The sequence below is a fragment of the Phyllobates terribilis genome, unplaced genomic scaffold, assembly GCF_046119375.1.
Source record: "Phyllobates terribilis strain yellow unplaced genomic scaffold, ASM4611937v1 Scaffold_1__5_contigs__length_1240528914, whole genome shotgun sequence".
NCBI classification, from domain to species: Eukaryota; Metazoa; Chordata; class Amphibia; order Anura; family Dendrobatidae; genus Phyllobates; species Phyllobates terribilis.
The window spans coordinates 709,357,922-709,379,502 of NW_027362761.1; the positions used below are offsets into that span (position 1 = coordinate 709,357,922).

The 21,581-nt window shown below is 48.2% G+C and overlaps 1 protein-coding gene across 7 annotated transcripts in view; it reads left to right on the forward strand.

The window, feature by feature from the left end:
• Positions 1-21,581, forward strand: part of PWWP3A (PWWP domain containing 3A, DNA repair factor) — a 165,832-nt gene that overhangs the window by 103,616 nt on the left and 40,635 nt on the right. For all 7 annotated transcript variants that reach the window (XM_073686203.1, XM_073686195.1, XM_073686223.1 and 4 more), the window contains one exon: positions 18,791-18,866. In XM_073686203.1, coding sequence (XP_073542304.1) covers positions 18,791-18,866 — 76 coding nt within the window. The remainder of the gene's footprint in view (positions 1-18,790; positions 18,867-21,581) is intronic.

A 21,581-nucleotide genomic window follows, 5' to 3' on the forward strand; every position in this document is an offset into this window, starting at 1 on the left:
AGCTCCTCAGAAGAATTTTTTATTTTACTCCGGAGACCTGGACCCCCCGTGGTCTAGAGGTCTCAGGGGGTCTCGGCGCTGCTGGAACCCCTGACCCTCCCCTGGCAGATCTGTGTACCCCCTAAGGAGGTCCCCGGGGGATACAGAGCGCTCCCTGGCGGAGACTCACACCGCTTCTGTGGGGTCCCTGCGCGCTCCACCGTGGGGGGGAGCAAAGGGCCACGGCGCCACACATCCCTGGGGGTCCCTGTGGCGCTCAGCTGGGTAAGTGCTCTCTGTGGTCTGAGTGCTTCAGCGGCTGCTGTGGCAGCCGCTGTTACTGTTTTCAAGTGGTGACTGCTTGTTTTGTCCCTGCAGGAGGATATCTCCACTGCAGGCGTTTGTGTTATCGGCAGGGGAGCAGGGACGGAGGAGCGCGGGCTCCGTTGGTAGCGGCGGGGGGCATGGCTTCGCGCCTCTCTGCTGCCTGTCATCATAGCTCAGACAGGAAGTGCCAGGAAAGCGCGCGCTGGAGCTGTCCCAGCCCCCTCTTCTTCTTCCGGCCATTACCTCGTGCTACCTCCTGCTCCCTGCTCTCTACACCAGACACCGAGCACTGTGTAAGGAAGAGCAGTCACCCTGGCCAGCTGGTGAGTCACTTCTGTTTTTAAGGCAGAAGATTCCTTTCTCACACTATTGCAGCGCAGAGCACCTTACTGCTGGCCTCTTAAGGCAGACAGGGTGTGCTATATACAGCGCTGCTACTTCCCCGCTGAGGGACTCGCACACCGCTATCCTTCTAAGGCAAATGTGTATTGCGTGGTCAGCAGCATTAACCCCTTCTGAGGGGTCTGGCCTCACCAGGGCAGTTAACCTAACAGATTAGGGTCCAGAAAGGGTTAACTTTTGCTCTGCAGGCAGCTGGGGTAGTTCTTCTCCCTTTAAGGAGGAGCTTTAACCCTTCAGTGTTTGGGGGTTTTGTGTGTAGGAACAGGCTGTGGTAGCAGAATCACACATCCTCTATTCCCGTACCCATTGTAAGGGGTTGTTACCGCCTTATCCACGACGCTCGCAACTGTGTGGGGGCATGTCGGATCAGGGGGCGCGGACCTCTCTCCCGGTCCGCTTCAGGATCGGTCACGCGTATCTGATACGCCAGGGTCTTCGACGGCGTCAGGTTCGACACTGGTCGGGGGTCTCCGTGATGTTAAAGTGGAAGCGCTCACTCGCTCCATTGACAGTCTGTCTGACCTGCTGGGTCATTGGGTATCAGCTAAGTCCCAACCGACGTCACGAGGCAAGAAGCGCCACAGGCCTGTGGTGGCGCTGTCTCCTCCGCGCAGTGCGTCAGAGGCTTCGGAATCACCGACAGACTCTGCTGGTGAGATCTCCGATTCTGATGCAGAGGATCGGCAGGGTCGCTCTGCTTCGCTTTCGGGCCGCGTGGACGCTTTTATTGGGGCTATGCGGGAAGCGTTACAGCTGTCTGAAGAGGTGACTAGGTGCCCTGGCAAGTCGGCCCGGCTGTATCAGGAGTCTCGTCGGGCTCGTTCGACGCTGCCGGCGCACGATGAACTTAAGGCGGTGGAGAAAGAACGCCTGTGTCCGGATAAACGCTTCCAGGGGATGCGGTTTTTTGATGCCCTGTGTCCCTGCTCCACGGAGACTATTGCTAATTGGGTCCCCTCTCCTGAAGTGGACGTGCCATTGTCTCAGCTGAGCAAATCCGCTTTGCTTCCTGTTAAAGGGAAGGAGAGTCTACAGGACCCGCTGGATAGAAGGACGGAGTTAGCGGCGAAGTCCATCTACGAGGCCTCGTGTCATGGATTCCGAGCGGCCTTGGGGGCCATGTGGGCTAGTGAGGCTTCTCTGCGGTGGTTGGATCAGCTGCGGACGGCGTGGCAAGATGGGACTCCGCTGTCTGAGGTGGAAAGGCTCTTCCAGCTGTTGGAAGAGGCGGCCCGATATGACAGGGACGCAGTGCTGGATGCTACTTCGGTTCTGTCCAGGGCTCAATCCTCGGCCGTCTCAGTCAGGAGAGCACTGTGGCTTAAACAGTGGACTGGAGACGCGGTATCCAAACGAAGTTTGCGGAGTCTGGCGTACAAGGGCGGTCAGCTTTTTGGTTCGGACCTCACGGAGCTGATTGCCAAGGCCAAGGATTCTGCTTTGCCGCAGCGGAAAGCAGCGGCTTCTACTTCTGGCAAGTCAAGTGCCGGTAGTGGCCGTCGGTCCTTTCGGCCCAGGGGACGGTTCGGTCAGCCCTCTTGGAGATCGGGTCGTCCCTAGTCTTCCGGAAAGAAGACCACCCAGAAATCCCGTACACCCTGGAAACAACATTTCCGTCAGGACAAACGGGAGGTTGACAAAAAGCCCGCTAAGGTGGACTGACGCCAGGAACCCCCTCGAGGGCTCTCGGGTGGGAGGTCGTCTGCTTCAATTCAGGTCGATTTGGGCGTCCAGCGTATCGGACGCCTGGGTGACGCGGGTTATGTCGGCAGGCTATTTCATAGTTTCATTCTCGACCCCCGGACAGATTTCGTCAGTCACGTATCCCGTCCTAGCCCAAGCTGGCTGCCGCACTGCTGCGGGAGGTCGACTCTCTTCTGCAGCAGGGGGTGGTGGTTCCAGTTCCGCCGGAGGACCGGGGAAGGGGGTTTTACTCCAACCTTTTTGTGGTCCCCAAAAAGGAGGACAAGTTTCGCCCCATCCTGGACCTCAAAGAATTGAATGTTCATGTCCGGACCCAGAAATTCCGTATGGAGTCTCTTCGCTCTGTCGTGGCGGCCCTGTCGCAGTACTATTTCTTGGTGTCGATAGACATCCGCGACGCCTATTTGCATGTCCCTATCGGCAGGGCTCACCAGCGCTTCCTGCGTTTCGCCATAGGTCAGGCCCATTACCAGTTTGTGGCCCTACCATTCGGGTTGGCCTCGGCGCCCAGGGTTTTACAAAAATTCTGGCGCCGCTCATGGCGCTCCTTCGAAGGCAAGGAGTTACGATTCTCCCCTACCTGGACGACCTGTTAATTGTGTGATCCACAGCGGAGGAGGCAGTGACTGCTCGCGATCTCTTCCTTCAGCACCTGGAGGACTTCGGGTGGCTGGTCAATTGGAAGAAGTCGTCTTTGGAGCCGTCGCAGTCAATCCTGTTCTTGGGGATGCTTTTCGACACTGTTCGAGCAGTGGTGTCCCTGCTTCCGGACAAACAAGCGAACCTTCGTCACCATGTCCAGGATATGAGATCGGCGATGGCGATGTCCCTTCGGAAGTGTATGCGCCTTCTGGGTCTGATGGTGGCAGCAATGGAAGCGGTACCGTTTGCACAATTTCATTCCCGGGGTCTCCAAAATCTTATTCTGACCCATTGGGACCGATATCCGGCTTCGCTAGATCGCTGTGTCTGTATCTCCCGCAGGGTGCGAGAGTCTCTTGGATGGTGGTTACGTCCGGAGGCTTTATCCCTGGGGAAATCCTTCCTCCTCCCACGGTGGTCGGTCTTTACCACCGATGCCAGCCTGACTGGCTGGGGGGGGGGGGGTTGGAATGATCTCTGGGTTCAGGGGGTCTGGTCGTCAGAAGAGTCGTCTCTGCTGATCAACATCCTGGAGTTGAGAGTGATATTTCTCTGCCTCCGACATTGGACGGTTCCCTTGAGTGGTCTGCCGGTCCGGATTCAAACGGACAATGCGACAGGGGTCTCGTATATCAACAATCAGGGTGGGACGAGGAGTTCCAGACTCATGATGGAGGTCTCTCGGATCCTGGTATGGGCAGAGTCCAGGGTCCCAGCCATCTCCGCGATTCACATCCCAGGAGTGCTGAATATCACGGCGGACTTCCTCAGTCGCGAGCAGGTGGATCCCGGAGAATGGAGTCTTCATCCGGAAGTTTTTACACTGCTGTGCTCCCGTTGGGGGACTCCCCAGGTGGACTTGATGGCATCCTGGCTGAACGCCAGGGTTCCGACGTTCATGTCCAGGTACAGGGACCCGGAGGCTGTGGCGGTAGATGCTCTAGTGGCCCCGTGCGACCAGTTCAAGCTGATCTACGTGTTTCCGCCGGTATCCTTGCTTCCTCTGGTCATCCGGCGGATCAAACTCGAACGAATTCCAGCAATTTTGGTGGCGCCGGATTGGCCGCGGAGGGCGTGGTATTCAACGCTGGCGTCTCTTCTGGCGGCACCTCCATTTCCACTGCCTCTTCGCCCCGGACCTGTTAACCCAAGGGCCCATGCGTCATCCGGACCTGAAGTCGCTTCGTTTGATGGCGTGGCACTTGAGACCGAGATCTTGTCCCGTCGTGGGTTTTCGGCCGAGGTCATTGCCACCTTGCGGGCGGCCAGAGGTCCAGCTACGACTAGGATTTATCACAGAACTTGGGAGGCCTTCTATTCATGGTGTTCTGGATCGTCAAGGAACCCGAGGGTTTTTTCCATTCCCAAATTATTGGCTTTTCTGCAATGTGGTTTGGCCAAGGGTCTGGCGATTGGTACCTTGCGGGGTCAGGTATCTGCACTATCCGTGCTTTTTCGGAAGGCTATTGCCTCGCGCAGGGATGTGCGCTCGTTTTTTTTCGCGGGGTTGCACGTCAGTTTCCGCCTCGGAGGGCGTTTGTGGCTCCTTGGCGGCTCAATCTAGTCTTGGAGGCTCTTCAACATGGGCCGTTTGAGCCTATGGATTCAGCTACGCTTTACTTACTTTCTTGGAAGGTGGCCTTCCTGGTGGCGGTCACCTCTTTGAGAAGGGTTTCTGAGATGGCGGCACTGTCTTGCTCGCCCCCTTTTCTGGAGTTCCACTCGGATAGCGTGGTGCTTCGTACCCGGGGCGATTTTCTGCCTAATGTGGTGTCACGTTTCCACGTCAATCAGGACATCGTGTTGCCCTCCCTCTGTCCGAATCCGAAAAGTCCAATGGAGCGAGCCTTGCACTCATTGGATTTGGTGCGGGCTTTGAAGTTCTATCTTTCAATCACGCAAGGGTTTCGGAAGTCGGACTCTCTTTTTGTGATTCCTGCTGGTCGTCGGCGTGGTCAGCGGGCCTCCAAGGACACTATAGCTCGGTGGATACGTTCGGCTATCCTGGAAGCGTACCGGCTCAAGGGCAAGCCTTGTCCGGTTAAGGTTCGAGCTCATTCCACGAGAGCTGTTGGTTCGTCGTGGGCTTTTCAGCAGGGGGTCTCGGCAGCGCAGCTCTGCCGGGCGGCTACCTGGCGCTCCGTTCACACTTTTACTAAATTTTATAAAGTGGACGTGAGTGCTTCCGCTGATGCGGCCTTGGGACGCAGGGTCCTGCAGGCGGCGGTGGTTTAGGTTCTCTTTATCTAGTTTTCGCGCTTGTTGCGCGCTTGACTAAGTTGTTGGGGTGTTGGTGATTCTGCCACTGTTTCCCACCCTTGAGTTCTGGACTGCTTTGGGACGTCCCACTAGTAATGGATCTGTGTCTACCTTCCTTCCCTTCTGCTGCTGAAAGACGGATTTTGGTAAGACCTTACCTGTAAAATCCTTTTCAGCAATGGAAGGAAGGGAGACACAGCACCCTCCCATGGCAGAAGTGCATTATTGTTTTCTAGATGCGGCGCGACTCCTCTCTGATGGCGGTCATCTGGGTGGGGGTCGGCTCGCTAGGGCTCTGTTCCAGCATTGCCAGCTCATCGCAGTTGTCAGGTCCAGTGAGTAGTGCCTGGGACTGTGTTTTTTCTGTTATATGCATAACCTGTTCTCTCGCATTTCTGAATTTTCAGAAATGGTTGTGTTCCGCTGGTGTTGTCTGCTCTTCCTTAGCTTGTGTACGGACTGAAGGACATGGGAGGAGCCTAAGCTGGAGGGGCCGGTCGTCACTTTTTCTAATCTGAGGTGAACTATCCTGTGGGGCTCTGCCTACCCACTAGTAATGGATCTGTGTCTCCCTTCCTTCCTTCGCTGAAAAGGATTTTTACAGGTAAGGTCTTACCAAAATCCGTCTTTTGACACCACAAAAAAGAAAGCAATAAAAGGGCAATACACAATGCAAATCCCTCAGGACAATGAATTTCCACCCACATCCAAGAAGTCTGACAAATATCAGTGGAATTCATGTGTCTCCAAGATAAGAAAACAATTAACAGCTATTCAATTAGCAATACTAATATCCACGATCTAAATAATCTTCACTGATAATACTGTAAACGACGAATGTGACAGCACAGTGTAATCAGTAAGAAGGACCCCCAAATAGTGGGGTATCGATGATAAATGTGGTCACTTCTATTACAGCTATAGATATGTTCACAGGGACTTTCGACTAGGATAACAGTACAAACACAATTCAAAACAACATTCACAATCAACGTTTGGACACATACATACATATACAGTTATATGAAAAAGTTTGGGCACCCTTATTAATCTTAAGCTTATTGTTTTATAAAAATTGGTGTTTTTGCACCAGCTATTTCAGTTTGATATATGTAATAACTGTTGGACACAGTAATGTTTCTGCCTTGAAATGAGGTTTATTGTACTAACAGAAAATGTGCAATCTGCATTCAAACAAAATTTGACAGGTGCATAAGTATGGGCACCTCACCAGAAAAGTGACATTAATATTTAGTAGATCCTCCTTTTGCAAAAATAAGAACCTCTAGTCACTTCCTGTAGCTTTTAATGAGATCCTGGATGAAGGTATTTTTGACCATTCCTCTTTACAAAACAATTCCAGTTCAGTTAAGTTTGATGGTCGCCGAGCATGGACAGCCCTCTTCAAATGATCCCACAGATGTTCAATGATATTCAGGTCTGGGGACTGGGATGGCCATTCCAGAACATTGTAATTGTTCCTCTGCATGAATGCCTGAGTAGATTTGGAGCGGTGTTTTGGATCCTTGTCTTGCTGAAAGATCCATCCCCTGCGTAACTTCAACTTTATCACTGATTCTTGAACATTGTTGTCAAGAATCTGCTGATACTGAGTGGAATCCATGCGTCCCTCAACTTTAACAAGATTCCCGGTGCCGGCATTGGCCACACAGCCCCAAAGCATGATGGAACCTCCACCAAATTTTACTGTGGGTAGCAAGTGTTTTTCTTGGAATGCTGTGTTTTTTAGCCGCCATGCATATCGCCTTTTTGTTTGACCAAACAACTCCATCTTGGTTTCATCAGTCCACAGGACCCTTCTTCCAAAAAGAAATTGGCTTCTCCAAATGTGCTTTTGTATACCTCAGCCGACTCTGTTTGTGGCGTGCTTGCAGAAACAGCTTCTTTCGCATCACTCTCCCATACAGCTTCTCCTTGTGCAAAGTGCGTTGTATAGTTGACCGATGCACAGTGACACCATCTGCAGCAAGTTGATGCTGCAGCTCTCTGGAGGTGGTCTGAGGATTGTCCTTGACTGATCTCACCATTCTTCTTCTCTGCCTTTCTGATGTTTTTCTTGGCCTGCCACTTCTGGCCTTAACAAGAACTGTCCCTGTGTTCTTCCATTTCCTTACTATGTTCCTCACAGTGGAAACTGACAGGTTAAATCTCTGAGACAGCTTTTTGTATCCTTCCCCTGAACAACTATGTTGAATAATCTTTGTTTTCAGATCATTTGACAGTTGTTTTGAGGAGCCCATGATGCCACTCTTCAGATGAGATTCAAACAGGAGAACAACTTGCAAGTGGCCACTTTAAGTAGCTTTTCTCATGATTGCATACACCTGGCTATGAAGTTCAAAGCTCAATGAGGTTACAAAACCAAAAAAAGTGCTTTAGTAAGTCAGTAAAAAGTAGGTAGGAGTATATAAAACAAGAAAATGATAAGGGTGCCCATACTTATGCACCTGTCAAATTTTGTTTGAATGCAGATTGCACATTTTCTGTTAGTACAATAAACCTCATTTCAAGGCAGAAACATTACTGTGTCCAACAGTTATTACATATATCAAACTGAAATAGCTGTTGCAAAAACACCAATTTTTATAAAACATTAAGCTTAAGATTAATAGGGGTGCCCAAACTTTTTCATATAACTATGTATGTATGTGTATATGTATGTATGTATGTATGTATGTATATATGTATATATGTATATATATATATATATATATATATATATATATATATATATATATATATATATATATATATATATATATATATATTAGTACAGTGCAGACCCAAAGTTTGGACACACCTTCTCATTTAAAGATTTTTCTGTATTTTCATGACTATGAAAATTGTACATTCACACTGAAGGCATCAAAACTATGAATTAACACATGTGGAATTATATACTTAACAAAAAAGTGTGAAACAACTGAAAATATGTCTTATATTCTAGGTTCTTCAAAGTAGCCATCTTTTGCTTTGATGACTGCTTTGCACACTCTTGGCATTCTCTTGATGAGCTTCAAGAGGTAGTCACCGGAAATGGTCTTCCAACAATCTTGAAGGAGTTCCCAGAGATGCTTAGCACTTGTTGGTCCTTTTGCCTTCACTCTGCGGTCCAGCTCACCCCCAAACCATCTCGATTGGGTTCAGGTCTGGTGACTGTGGAGGCCAGGTCATCTTTTCTTCTTGGTCAAATAGCCCTTACACAGCCTGGAGGTGTGTTTGGGGTCATTGTCCTGTTGAAAAATAAATGATGATCCAACTAAACGCAAACCGGATGGAATAGCATGCCGCTGCCAGATGCTGTGGTAGCCATGCTGGTTCAATATGCCTTCAATTTTGAATAAATCCCCAACAGTGTCACCAGCAAAGCACCCCCACACCATCACACCTCCTCCTCCATGCTTCACGGTGGGAACCAGGCATGTAGAGTCCATCCGTTAACCTTTTCTGCGTCGAACAAAGACACGGTGGTTGGAACCAAAGATCTCAAATTTGGACTCATCAGACCAAAGCACAGATTTCCACTGGTTTAATGTCCATTCCTTGTGTTCTTTAGCCCAAACAAGTCTCTTCTGCTTGATCCCTGTCCTTAGCAGTGGTTTCCTAGCAGCTATTTTACCATGAAGGCCTTCTGCACAAAGTCTCCTCTTAACAGTTGTTGTAGAAATGTGTCTGCTGCTAGAACTCTGTGTGGCATTGACCTCGTCTCTAATCTGAGCTGCTGTTAACCTGCGATTTCTGAGGCTGGTGACTCAGATGAACTTATCCTCAGAAGCAGAGGTGACTCTTGGTCTTCCTTTCGTGGGGCGGTCCTCATGTGAGCCAGTTTCTCTGTAGCGCTTGATAGTTTTTGCAACTGCACTTGGGGACACGTTCAAAGTTTGCCCAATTTTTCGGATTGACTGACCTTCAATTCTTAAAGTAATGATGGCCACTCATTTTTCTTTACTTAGCTGCTTTTTTCTTGCCATAATACAAATTCCAACAGTCTATTCAGTAGGACTATCAGCTGTGTATCCACCTGACTTCTGCACAACACAACTGATGGTCCCAACCCCATTTATAAGGCAAGAAATCCCACTTATTAAACCTGACAGGGCACACCAGTGAAGTGAAAACCATTTCCGGTGACTACCTCTTGAAGCTCATCAAGAGAATGCCAAGAGTGTGCAAAGCAGTCATCAAAGCAAAAGGTGGCTACTTTGAAGAACCTAGAATATAAGACATTTTCAGTTGTTTCACACTTTTTTGTTAAGTATATAATTCCACATGTGTTAATTCATAGTTTTGATGTCTTCAGTGTGAATATACAATTTTCATACTCATGAAAATACGGAAAAATCTTTAAATGAGAAGGTGTGTCCAAACTTTTGGTCTGTACTGTACATTAAACATTTTATTGCATTGTGGGGTGGAGTAATTTCAGTGAACAATAGTGCTCTCTCCTTCCAAGTGATCCTGGACCACTTATTCCCCTGGGACTGTAATGCTCGCTCCATTCTGGACGCCCAGAGCGTACCAAAACACAGAGACTGTCTCAACTCCTACTTTTGCAACACTTAAGACAAAAGGAAATGACTAGTGATAAGCGAGCGTGCTCGGTACTCGCCCGAGCATCTCACTATTTGAGATGCTCGGTGAGTACTTCCTGGATGCTCGGGTGGGTGCTTGAGTCCCCGCCCTGCATGTTTGGCGCTGGTTAGACAGCGAATAAACATGCGGGGATTGCCTGCCACGCACTGAAATGCCGCAGCTATGTTGCTTGTGGCATTACAGTGATTGGCTGTATAAGACTCGGTGACCCTTTGCTCATCAGTCTACTCTACAGACAGGCAGAGTAGGCAGAGGTGCTGCTGAGCTAGTGAGAGAATTGGCAGTTTATTTAGTTAGGTAATGGGTATTCCAAAGCAATTTATATACATCTCAACTAACAGTCCTTCTAAGGACTAATACAGATGCATATCAATCCTGGTGATGGCAGGAGTTAGGCAGGCATAGTTTGTGGAGAGTGTTTAGAGCAAAATACGGTCCATTGCACTTTCTGTCTGCTGCTGTTACTGATATCCATAGTCCTAGATATCCGGGCTAATATTCTTTTTGCTCTTAATTCTGATTTGCTTGAAAAGCAATATAATATATAATACACCATTTTTACTGCTCCATTTGCTTGATAGCCGCATACAGCCAGATTTTTTTGATTTTAATAGCATTGCTGTTTGGTGGAAGCAGAGAAACTTGTCCATAATCTCAGGTGATCCGATATTACTGGAGTAATAACAACATTTTTGGGAGCGTGCCAAATATTATACTCAATTTAAAGTCTGCCAGTTGTGTGGTGTTCAAACCTATTCACACTTGGTTGCTGAGCAATACCATACTATAAGGCCACTGCCTAAAACCGTGGTCATCAGATGTGATCCGATATTACTGCGGTAATAATCCTGACCTTTTTGGAAACGTGACAAATATTATACTTCATTTAAAATGGCAAGGTGAGTGGGAAGTGGACGTGATGGTGCATGCCGAGGCCGTGGGCAAGCTTAAATTTTACCTGCTGAAGGAGCACAACAAGTACCCACATCATGTCGCCCCAACTTCCTGTCCCACTTTGTAGCGGATCGCGGAACACCACTATTGAAGCCAGAGCAGTGTGAAAAGGTTGTTGGTTGGATACCAGATAATGCTTCCAGTCAGTTTGCCACCACCATCCTGTCTTCCACACGGTCCAGCCTCAGTAGCCATGAGTCTGGACCACATATTCCTCACCCTGATCCTCCTTCCTCCCACCATGCCGAGTGCCCGGAGGCAAGTGATCCCACACTTGGATACTCCATAGAGATGTTCACTTTTCCATTTATAGATTTGGGCCTCTTGCCCAGCCCGCTTCAAGCGGGTTTAAGAGATCACATGTAGCGATGCCCAAATATTTCAGCAGCCACGGTCACGCGAAGACGACGGTGGGAAAGTGCAATTACTGTCGCATGCTGATGACGATGACACAGACAGACACAGACAAGTCAGGAGAAGGCCCAGTTTGTGTATGTGGAAGATGAGGTGGTGGACGATTAAGTGACTGACCCAACCTGGCAAGGTGATGTGCATAGCAAGGACAGCAGCACAGGGGGGGAGGGAGGCATAGCACCACAACAGGCAGGAACAAGCCGTGGGGAGGCCACAGACACAAGGTGGGCAACTGTTCCCCAGAACACCAACACAAGGGAAGTTGCCAGTCCAACTTAGGTCTTCCTGGGTCCAATTAACCCCAAAAAGGCCATTTGCACCCTCTGCCATGCCAGCATCAGCAGGGGCAGCAAAACTACCCGCCTGACCATCACCAGCATGCTCAGGCACATGACCACAAAGCACCCAACTAGTTGGGCCGAACGCCAGGGTCCATTAACAGTGTCTGCGGGTGACACCACTGCCTGTTCCGCTGTTGGACGTGCACCCAAATCCCGGTCCATGGCACAGGTGAAGATGTCTCCTGCCCTACACCGGTTGTTGCACTCTTGCAACCACATCCACACCTATGTCCCAGCACAGCGTTCAGTTGTCCCTACCCCAGTCCTTTGAATGCAAACACAAATACGCCCACAGGCCACAATACTAAACTGCCACATTTCTCGAATGCTTGTGTAGCACCCTGAGGACTCGGCTGCTACAGGGGTATTACTCCTCAAGCCAGAGGTGTGGTATTCCACTCCCGGGTAAGGATGGAGTGTGGAACTGAGCTAGTAGGCTGCATGCACTACATACATCCCATTTCCGGGGGACAGATCAACGGTACTCCCACCAGTATATGTGCAGGTACGACTGCGTCTGTCCCTGGCTGGAGTGGGAGGGGGGTGGAACATCCCAGTAGTGTAGGGGCAGATAGGGGGAGTAGTCTGGGTAAAGTTAGGAGCTCATTGGGTGCTGGTCACCTGAGCTCACATAGAGGGAGTATATAAGGTGGGCACCATCTTAGAACAGGGTCAGTCAGTGAGAGTTTAGCCTGAGGAGCAGAGCAGAGGAGCTCAGCCAGGAGGGCTGACAGGGAGCTGTGGCTCCGGCTGGGCCCAGCTCCAGAACAGAGCCTGCTGAGAGAGAGAGAGAGAGAGAGAGAGGAGTGAGAAGGACCCAGAGAGGAAACAAGAAGGAACCCCAAGATCCCAGAATAAGGACAGAAGGGTGAAGGGTTGGCGCACAAGGGTACCGGAACCCAAGCTGGCAGAGGCCAAAACGAACCTTAACCAGGAACCGGAGGTTGTGGGCAGAATCTGCCACGACCCTCACCAAATCCACTAGAAAGGCACACCGAGCATAGGGTCAGGGAGCCCAGAGGAGGCTTGACCACCAAGAGACCCGAGGGAGCCGGCCAAAAGTGGATCCCTGGTGGGAACGGCCAGAGGAAGGGAGAGTCAGAAAGGAGCTCAGGACCACGCTCCAGAATTGCCTGGGGGTTGGCCGAGTCCAGGACCTGGTGGACGCAGCACGGCTCGGGTGGTCACTCAAGGCCAGAGTGACCAAAAGAACACCAGTAAGTAAAAGCCCTGAACTGCATCTCCTGACTCTGAGTCTCCTTGCTGCACCTTCACAACCACCATCCTCCACGTCTGACCCCCTGAGGCTATACCCCTCCCGTTGGGGGTTATACTACCACAGCTGCACACACACCACCAGCCTCAGCGGACCATCCTGCAGCGGCGGCCTTTTGACCGCAAATCAACGGGTGGCGTAGTCGACACTAAGAACATCTGCAAGGACTGCCGCACACTGAGTTTGACACCCTGGGCACGGACCGGGTCACAGCCACTCGGAGACTACAACCCCCATCTGATCCGGCTCCGGGTATCCCTAGCAACATGGCCCAGGGGGCGCGTCACTTGTACTTGAAATGTTGCCTTTTAGGCTCGTGGAGACTGAATCTTTCTGCAACCTCATGATGGCGGCGGCCATCCCTCGGCACTCTGTGTACCCAACCGCCACTATTTTTCCCGGTGTGCCGTCCATGCCTTACACAAGCACGTGTCCCAGAACATTAGCTGTGCCCTCACCAACGCAGTTTCTGGGAAGGTCCACCTAACCACGGACATGTGGACAAGTGTTTGTGGCCAGAGACGGTACATGTCACTAACGGCACACTGAGTTAATATAGTGGAAGCCTGGACCCAGTCGGATCCTGGGACGGAACAAGTCTTCCCGATGCTGAGGATTGCGGGCCCTGGGTCAATCAGGGTTGCCCCCACACTCTACAGCTCCTGCACCTCCTCCTCCTCCTCTTCAGCCTCCATCTCCTGGATGACCATCAGTCGCAAGCTGGAGCACTGCCTCGGCCAAGCGGCAACAGGCTCTGTTGAAGCTTATCGGCTTAGGCGACAAACCACACACCGCTGCAGAGTTGTTGACAGCTGTAACAGAGCAGGCAGATCTGTGGCTGTCACCGCTGAACCTACAGCCAGGCATGGTCGCGTGTGACAATGGCCGGATCCTGGTGGCGGCTCTGAGGCTTTGCAACCTTGCACATGTACCATGCCTGGCCCATGTGCTTAACCTAGTGGTTCAGCTATTTCTCAAAACCTACTCTTATCTGCCTGAGCTGCCTGTGAATGTACAACGCATGTGTGACAATTTCAGAAAGTCACCTACAGCTTCCGCCGCCCTCGCTGTGCTTCAGCAGAGTTTGCCGCTTCAAGCTCACCGACTGGTGTGTGATGTCACCACGCGTTGCAACAGTGTGTGCCAACCTTGTGAAGACTTACAGAAAATGTTTGACCTCTCTCATTGCCAACAAAGGATATATAACACAGTATTGAGATGAACTTTTGTAGGTGACCAAATACTTATTTTCCACCAAAATTTGAAAAAAATTTCTTTGTCTGATTTGGAATGTGATTTTCAGGATTTGTTTTCTCATTTTGTCTCTCATAGTTGAGGTCGTAGATTACAAAAAAAACTCATTATCAAAGGAAAAATAATGTTGTGTTTTTTTTGCAAACTTGCGGCGTTAGCATGGGAGGCAAATTCTCCCCCCTCCCTTGCAAACATTGTTGTTGCTGTATGGGAGGAGCAATTTATTTTTTCCTCCACAAACAATTTGTCATCTTATTAATTTTTATAGACGTTATATGGATGACGTGATTATTATTGGGGAAGGGACAGAAAAAGAAGCGATGGATTTTGCATCTTACATGAATAACAATGAATTTAATCTCCGTTTCACTACTACACTGTCTCATAATACAACGGAATATCTAGACATTATGCTCACAAATGACAATGAAACCAATGTTATTAATATTTCCCCATAAAGGGAGAGCACAGACAGCAATTGTATACCTATTCTGAATAAAGATTCCAAGTTTGTGGTGATTCTAAAAATCCAAACTTAATTTTATTTCCAAAAAAGCTCCCACTCTGAAAATAGCTAGGAGATAATAAATTATGCACTCATCTAAATTGCCCAGTAAACTTACCTGGCTCTTCCTTAAGGGGTTCTATAAATGTGGTCATGTCCCATGTAAGGCATGTCTTTTATGCTGAAAAAAAAAAAAAAAAAACACTTCAATTCAATAGTTACACAGGAACATTTTCCTATCAAAATCTTTATTAACTGCAATAGTATGGGTGTCATTTACCTTGTGGAGTGCACCAGTTGTATGGTACAATATCACGGATGCACAGTGGGAACATTTAAAAAGCGCATTCGTCGCCATCTCTCAGATGCGGTTACTTTTACAGCTCTGAATATCTCTGCCGTGTCTAGGCATTTTCAACAGGTTCATAAGGGGGATATTAGTTCGCTAAAATTTTCAGGTATTGAGAAGGTCTATAAACCCGCAATGGGAGGTGATTTGAGAAGAAAGGTTTTGAATATTTAAACTACATACACGTAGTCCTAATGGCTGAAATACTAGTCAGGACTTGATCCTCCAATTTAGTTAATGTTGTTTATATAATGTAAGATTTTCTCTATTTTATTTACTTTGTTTTCTTAAAATGAGTTTTTACGGTTTTCCATTTATTCTATGGGTCTTATGCTGATTTTCCTTGTTTTTCCCTCATAGGGTTAACACTCAGCTGAACCTCTAATGAACATGCTCTGCCTGCTGGTTTTCTGGTCAGCAGATTTATATGTGTATCTTACTTCCTTACTAGCTATACCATGATTAAGGCCTTAATCTGAAACTGAGTTGGTCTGTTTTTCCTATGTCTTTTGGATCTCATTTGGTGACCCGCTACTACAGTTTTTAATGTGATCAATAAATTTCACTTTTTATATCTTTGCTACCGCTGGAGGATTTTCTTGTTTTTCTGCTATTTGACTCCTTGATAATGGGAACAACAAAGCATAGCCGGCTGATGGCCCTCTAACAATAGTAAGGGCCGCCTGATGGCCTTGTAAAAATAGGTTTTGTGACTTTGACAGTCTCTCCTTCATAAATGAAATAGGATGTTTCTGATCATCTCTCACACACCACATGGCCAGATAAATGTAATTTTAACATTTTACTACCTTACCAGTAAATATTTTTCACCGTTGAAAGCAATGCAAAAACGCATCAAAAACATTACATAAGAACATAGCCCAAGGTGTGGAGGAGCATTTTTGGTTATTTATTTTGCCTTATATACAAGTCCAAGTCATTTCCCTGGAAAGAATGTTCCTTAACATTTTCTCCAGGAAAATCCATTTTGGCTTTGTTTTTGTATGTTTTATTGTGAGTCCGTAGAAGTGGCGTAATACTCTGACTCCCAGGTCACTGTTGTGAACAATGTAGTCAGAGATGCTACCAGGGGTCTTTCCCATGCTGTTCCCATATCATTTGAGGACTGTTTACAGTTTACATCGATGGGCCAATTTATAGGCCCCCTGCAGGTCTCCGGTGGGGGCCGGAAAAATACTTGAGTTTCCCATCGACTTACATTGGGCTCGTTGCTCGGGTTGAGCACCCAAGCATTACAATTCGCTCGACCCGAGCAACGAGCACTTTAGTGCTCGCCCATCACTAGAAATGACACAACTGACATAGGACAAAAGATTCAACATAAATTATATACGCTACAAGCGTCTGTCCGAAGCCTTTATAGACTGCGCAACGCACCTGCGCAGTCTGGCTCCAGACAGAAGAACGCATCGAGCCGTTACAGGTAAGAGGAGTGTATGGCGCCGGAGATTGCGGTATGCGTAGACACTGAACGCATACCGCGATCTCCAGCGCCATAGTTGCTTGCTTACTTACCTGACTGGGAGGAGTGTTGCGCCTCTGTTCTAGCTGGAGACAGAGGCAGGAGTGAGGCGTCTGAATCGGCGCATGCGCATACCGTGCTGTCCGGCGCCATTTTACTGAAGACACATTTGCAGTGTGTCTTCAGCAAAAAGGTGCCAGACCGCTTCAGTATGGGCACGCGCGTACTCCGGCACCACACTCCTCCCCCCGGCAGAACGGGACGCAGCGCTGGAGCACAGAGAAGAAAGGGGAGTATGTGGTTTATTTTTTGTGTGTGTGCAGCGTGATCGGGATGAGGGGATACCATGCATACCAGGATGAGGGGTGCCATGCATACCAGGATTGATATTAGGGGGTGCCATGCAAATCCCACCCAGGACAAAATCTGCAAGGTGTTTGTATGTTCTCCCCGTGTTTGCATGAGTTTCCTCCAGGTTCTCTGGTTTCCTCCCACACTCCAAAACCTACTGATGGGAAATCTATATTGTGAGCCCCAATGGGGACAGTGCCGATAATGTCTGTAAAGCGCTGTGGAATTAATGGCACTATATAAGTGAGTAAAATAAATAAATAATAAACTGCGGGCAGCGGTATGAGGTGAAGCAGTGAGCAGAGACTGGGCAGTGGTCATAGTACTAAGGGTGGATGGTAAAGGTCCTGGATGCCAGAACTGTACCCAAGGCCTATGGTACAGAGGATATGGGGGCCCATCCTCATACCCAGGTTACGGGGATCCCCTGTGCAGCAGTCTGCAGAGGACGAGGGAGGTACCAGCAGTGCAATACGCTACAGCCTGATCTGAGAGAAACCTGACCTTACAACACATGCAAGCATACTAGGTGGTGATACAAGAGGGGGAGCCATTGGGACACTGCGAGTGTAGGATCCCCCAACAACAAACAGCCTACCCGGTCCGAGGGTCGTTAAGGTAAGCGATCGCAGTAATGTTCAACAGGATTGTGACCAAGGCTGGCCGATGCATTGAGTCGGGCTGGAGCAACCCATACGGGCTGAATATCCAGGGAAAATGAAGCCCAAACCACAGGAAGGGGCGTGCCCCACTTTAGTTGGTCAGAGGGTGGGGATATCCTGGCCCTCTGGTCAGTGGGCGAGGCTCACCAGCCACTCTGACTGGCTGGGGGTGTGTTCACACTGAACCTGCTGATTGGCTGTTAGATGGACGACCACCGGGCCAGCTGATTGACCAGCTGGCCTGCTTGCGACCCTGAGTGGCTTGGGGTGTGAGAACAGTGAACGAGCTGATCATAAGTGATCTAGTGTCTGAATAATGCTAGGTTAGCAGTCAAGTTTGATATACAGGGTGTATACATGCATACAGCACCTAGCTTGAGTATACCCAGGCCACGGGAATAAACACTCAATGTGACAAACACACACCACCACCATACAGGACCTCTCCCAAAAAGCCACACGCACCGTGGGTGGCAGGAAAAGGTGCTCCCACCCAGAGAAAAGGAATAGAGGGATGAAGGGGGAAAAGGGCTCATGATAGGGTTATACTTGCCTGTCCTGAAGATCCAGATCCCTTTATCTTCCGCTCCATGCGGGGCAGCAGGCAAGAGCTAGTTGGCTTACAGACCTCCGCCCCTGTACCGGATTACTGACTGTGTCAAGGTAATTGCCAATCCTTTATATACACCTTCCAACCTGCTTGGTTTCCATCTATCTCCACTCTTTTCTGGCCTTATGAAACCAAACCTGTCAATCAAAGAAGAGAAGGGTGGAGATTGAGGGAAAACAAGCAGGTGGAAAGGTGTATATAAATTATTGGCCCCTAAGTGAAGCACCGAGCACCTTAGTTTGAAGAGTCATCTTGTGCGGACAGTGCCTTTAAGGTGAAAATTCACTCTGTTACTAAGGAGTTAAAAGCTCAATATGAAGATATTGCGGGTACCACCGAGAGTTATGGATTGTACTACCTGGAGCAGAGATTTCAAAGGTTTTATAAACACTGAAGCAGAGGCTGTTCAGTGGCACAGTTTCATCCGAGAAGCCACAAAATTGCTTTGTAACTTTGTTTCCCATATGATTAGATATTTTCTCAATGAGCACTTTTGACTTTTTTTTTTTTTTATTTTTTTTATATATTATATATATAATAAAGGATAATGAAGTCTCAGTACAATTTCAATTTTATTTTTCTCACCTTGCCTCATGAGAACTTTTGTGTCCCTGTATAGGTTTAGACTTAAAATCATAATTATTCTTTTTATCATCCTCTTCAGGAAAATGCTCGCAAAGACTTTGGCAATGTTATTGACTGGTGTGACTCTCTAATATCGGACTACAGAATTCGCTTGGGTAAGTAGCTTTTTTCTACTCGGTATATCAACCCCTTCGCTCAGTGTGTTGCGGTAGCCTAAGTGACTATTTGAATGGAGCAAGGCTATAGATGGCCTATAAGAATAGTTTCATACCAAAATCTAACACCAAAGAGTAGAGAGGAGTGTAACCAGTATCCATTGGGATGTATGTCGAGGGCACTAGTGATGAGCGAGTATGTTTTGTTAACCCTTTCGCCGAGTATGCTCGGCTGAGCACCGAGTATTTACAGCTGCTCGGTGATATGTTTGAATCGCTCCCGTGTGCATGATGTGCGACTTTTTGACAGCTTTGATACATGTGAGGAATGTCTGCTTCTTACACATTCCTCACATGTATTAAAGCTGTCAAACCGTCGCAGAGGATGATACTCGGTGCTCGGCCGAGCATACTCTGCGAAAGGGTTAACAAAACATACTCACTCATCACTAGAGGGCACCACTCTAAAACAAACAGCCAGAGATATAGCTATTGATAGAAAAATATAACTAAATTTGATTATGCAAAAATTATTTTTAAATAGTAAACAACAAGTATAGACATATAGTGAGTGACTTGGGTAAGAGGCGAGACTAGGGATTAGATGGAAGTAACCTAAAGGGGAAAAGAGACCATATCACCAGCAGCAGAAACATCCATACCAGGCATGTCGGGGTGTATACTCGGACATGCACAAAGTAGCTTTAGTCACACTTATAAGAGAGACACCAGAGCTATATGGTGAAGCTCAAAGGCCGCAAGGACATTCAGTAACGATCTTAAAGATGTACGCAAGGTATCTTGACAGTATTCAATTTATACAGATCAAATACTGAAATGCATTACCTTGAGACATAATGGTCAGAAGTGTGGAGAAGCTGCTGCGGATGAAAAGGTAGCGCGCGCCTCGACGTTCGTTTCGCCTGCGTGGCTTTGTCAGGAGGCCTAGTTATGCTACTTACCATGGGCAGTAAGGGGACAGATTCGGAGATGCAGACTTCCTTGTGCAGTCTTACAATGAACTTCTGTGTTTGTTCCCCCACTTAGATTTGGTATTTCATGCTATTTAATTTACTGTCCAAGTTTTGAGTATATGATTTATCCAGTTTCTCTTCCTGCAGAGATGCTTTGCCTTCTCTCCCTTTATATTTTACACTAAAGGCACCCCCCTCCATGCGCATTAGAAATAAGTCGCCTGAACCCTCCCATTTATATGAGGTGACAAGGATTGTGCTTGTTGAATGTCAATGCCCAACCCTTTTGTTTCCCCATGAGATAAGTGGCTGTCAGGGAGTCTGGCAGTGGCTTGCTCCTCTTTCTTAAAGGGGTAGTACGGTCTAAAGTGAGGAATCTGCAGTCCCTCTGTGTGACTGCAGATTTATGAATCCCCCCAGCGCAGGCGCAGTGTGCTGTGGGGATTCGCCGGTATGAGACCCGGTAACGGAGGGTATGTATAAGTTATACATACCCCCGGCCATTCAGCGCCGCCTCGCTCCATACACTTGTATGGAGCGAGGCCATGTCCCGTCTTGTGATGTGGTTGGCCAGTGGGCTCATCCGGCTAGAAGGCACGGCCTCACTCAATACAAGTGTATGGAGAGCCAGGCTGCGCCCACTGGCATGTATAAACGCCTACATAACCTTCGTTACCGGGTCTCATAAAGGCGAATCCCCACAGTGCACAGGGTCTGTGCTGGGGGGATTCAGAAGTCTGCAGTCACACGGGGTGACTACAGACTTATCACTTTTGACCGGACTACCCCTTTAATTGAAAACACAAGAACGATGAAAAATGTGGAGTAGAGAGAGGGAGAGGGCTGTCTGCCAAAGGGTCTTTATTAATTGTCGTCGTCTTCTACTTCAATCTATGTGGATTAGCAGTAAATCCGCTCAGGGTTATCAAGTATGTATTTACGATTGTATTTTCTCTTCTGAGTCAAGCATACCGCCTTTTCTATGGGGTCTAAGGGTGAGCATTTCTCCTTGTGGAGAGTGACAAGCCGTGTGAAGAGTCTTACAGGCCAGGCAATGCTCCTCTGGGAGTTTAAATATGAAAATCTCATCTTCAGAGAGGAAGGGGACTGGAACTCTAGTGTCATCTATTGGGGGTAGCAATCCTAAAAGTCAATAAAACTTGTCTGCAAATGGAGTGTCTGGTTTGGCTTTTTATCCCAAGTCATGTGGCCAGGATTATTAAAGGGCTGATACTGACTTTTAGGATTACTGCTTCCAGATAGTAAAAGCAGGGACTTTAGAGCCACTATGTGAAGTGGCTATTTGCATATTTAACTTCCCAGCAGAGCATTGCATGGCTGATAAATCTTCCTATGCAACTTGGCACTCTGACACAGGGGGTAGATTTCTCCTTGTGGAAACTCCTGATTTGCATGAAAGAGGAGCAAGGACCCCAAGACTGTGAATGGAGGTTCTGGTTTGGCTGCTTCTCCTTAGTCATGCAGCAAGGTTGATTTAAAAGGTTGATATTGGCTTTTGAGATTAACCCCTTAATGACCGGACCATTTTCTGTTTTTGCGGTTTCGTTTTTTGCTCCCCTTCTTCCCAGACCCATAACTTTTTTTTATTTTTCGGTCAATACTGCTGTGTGAGGGCTTATTTTTTTGCGGGACGTGTTGTACTTTTGAGCGACATCACTTGTTTTACCATATCATGTACTGGAAAACGGGAAACAAATTCCAAATGGGCCTGATTGTGCAT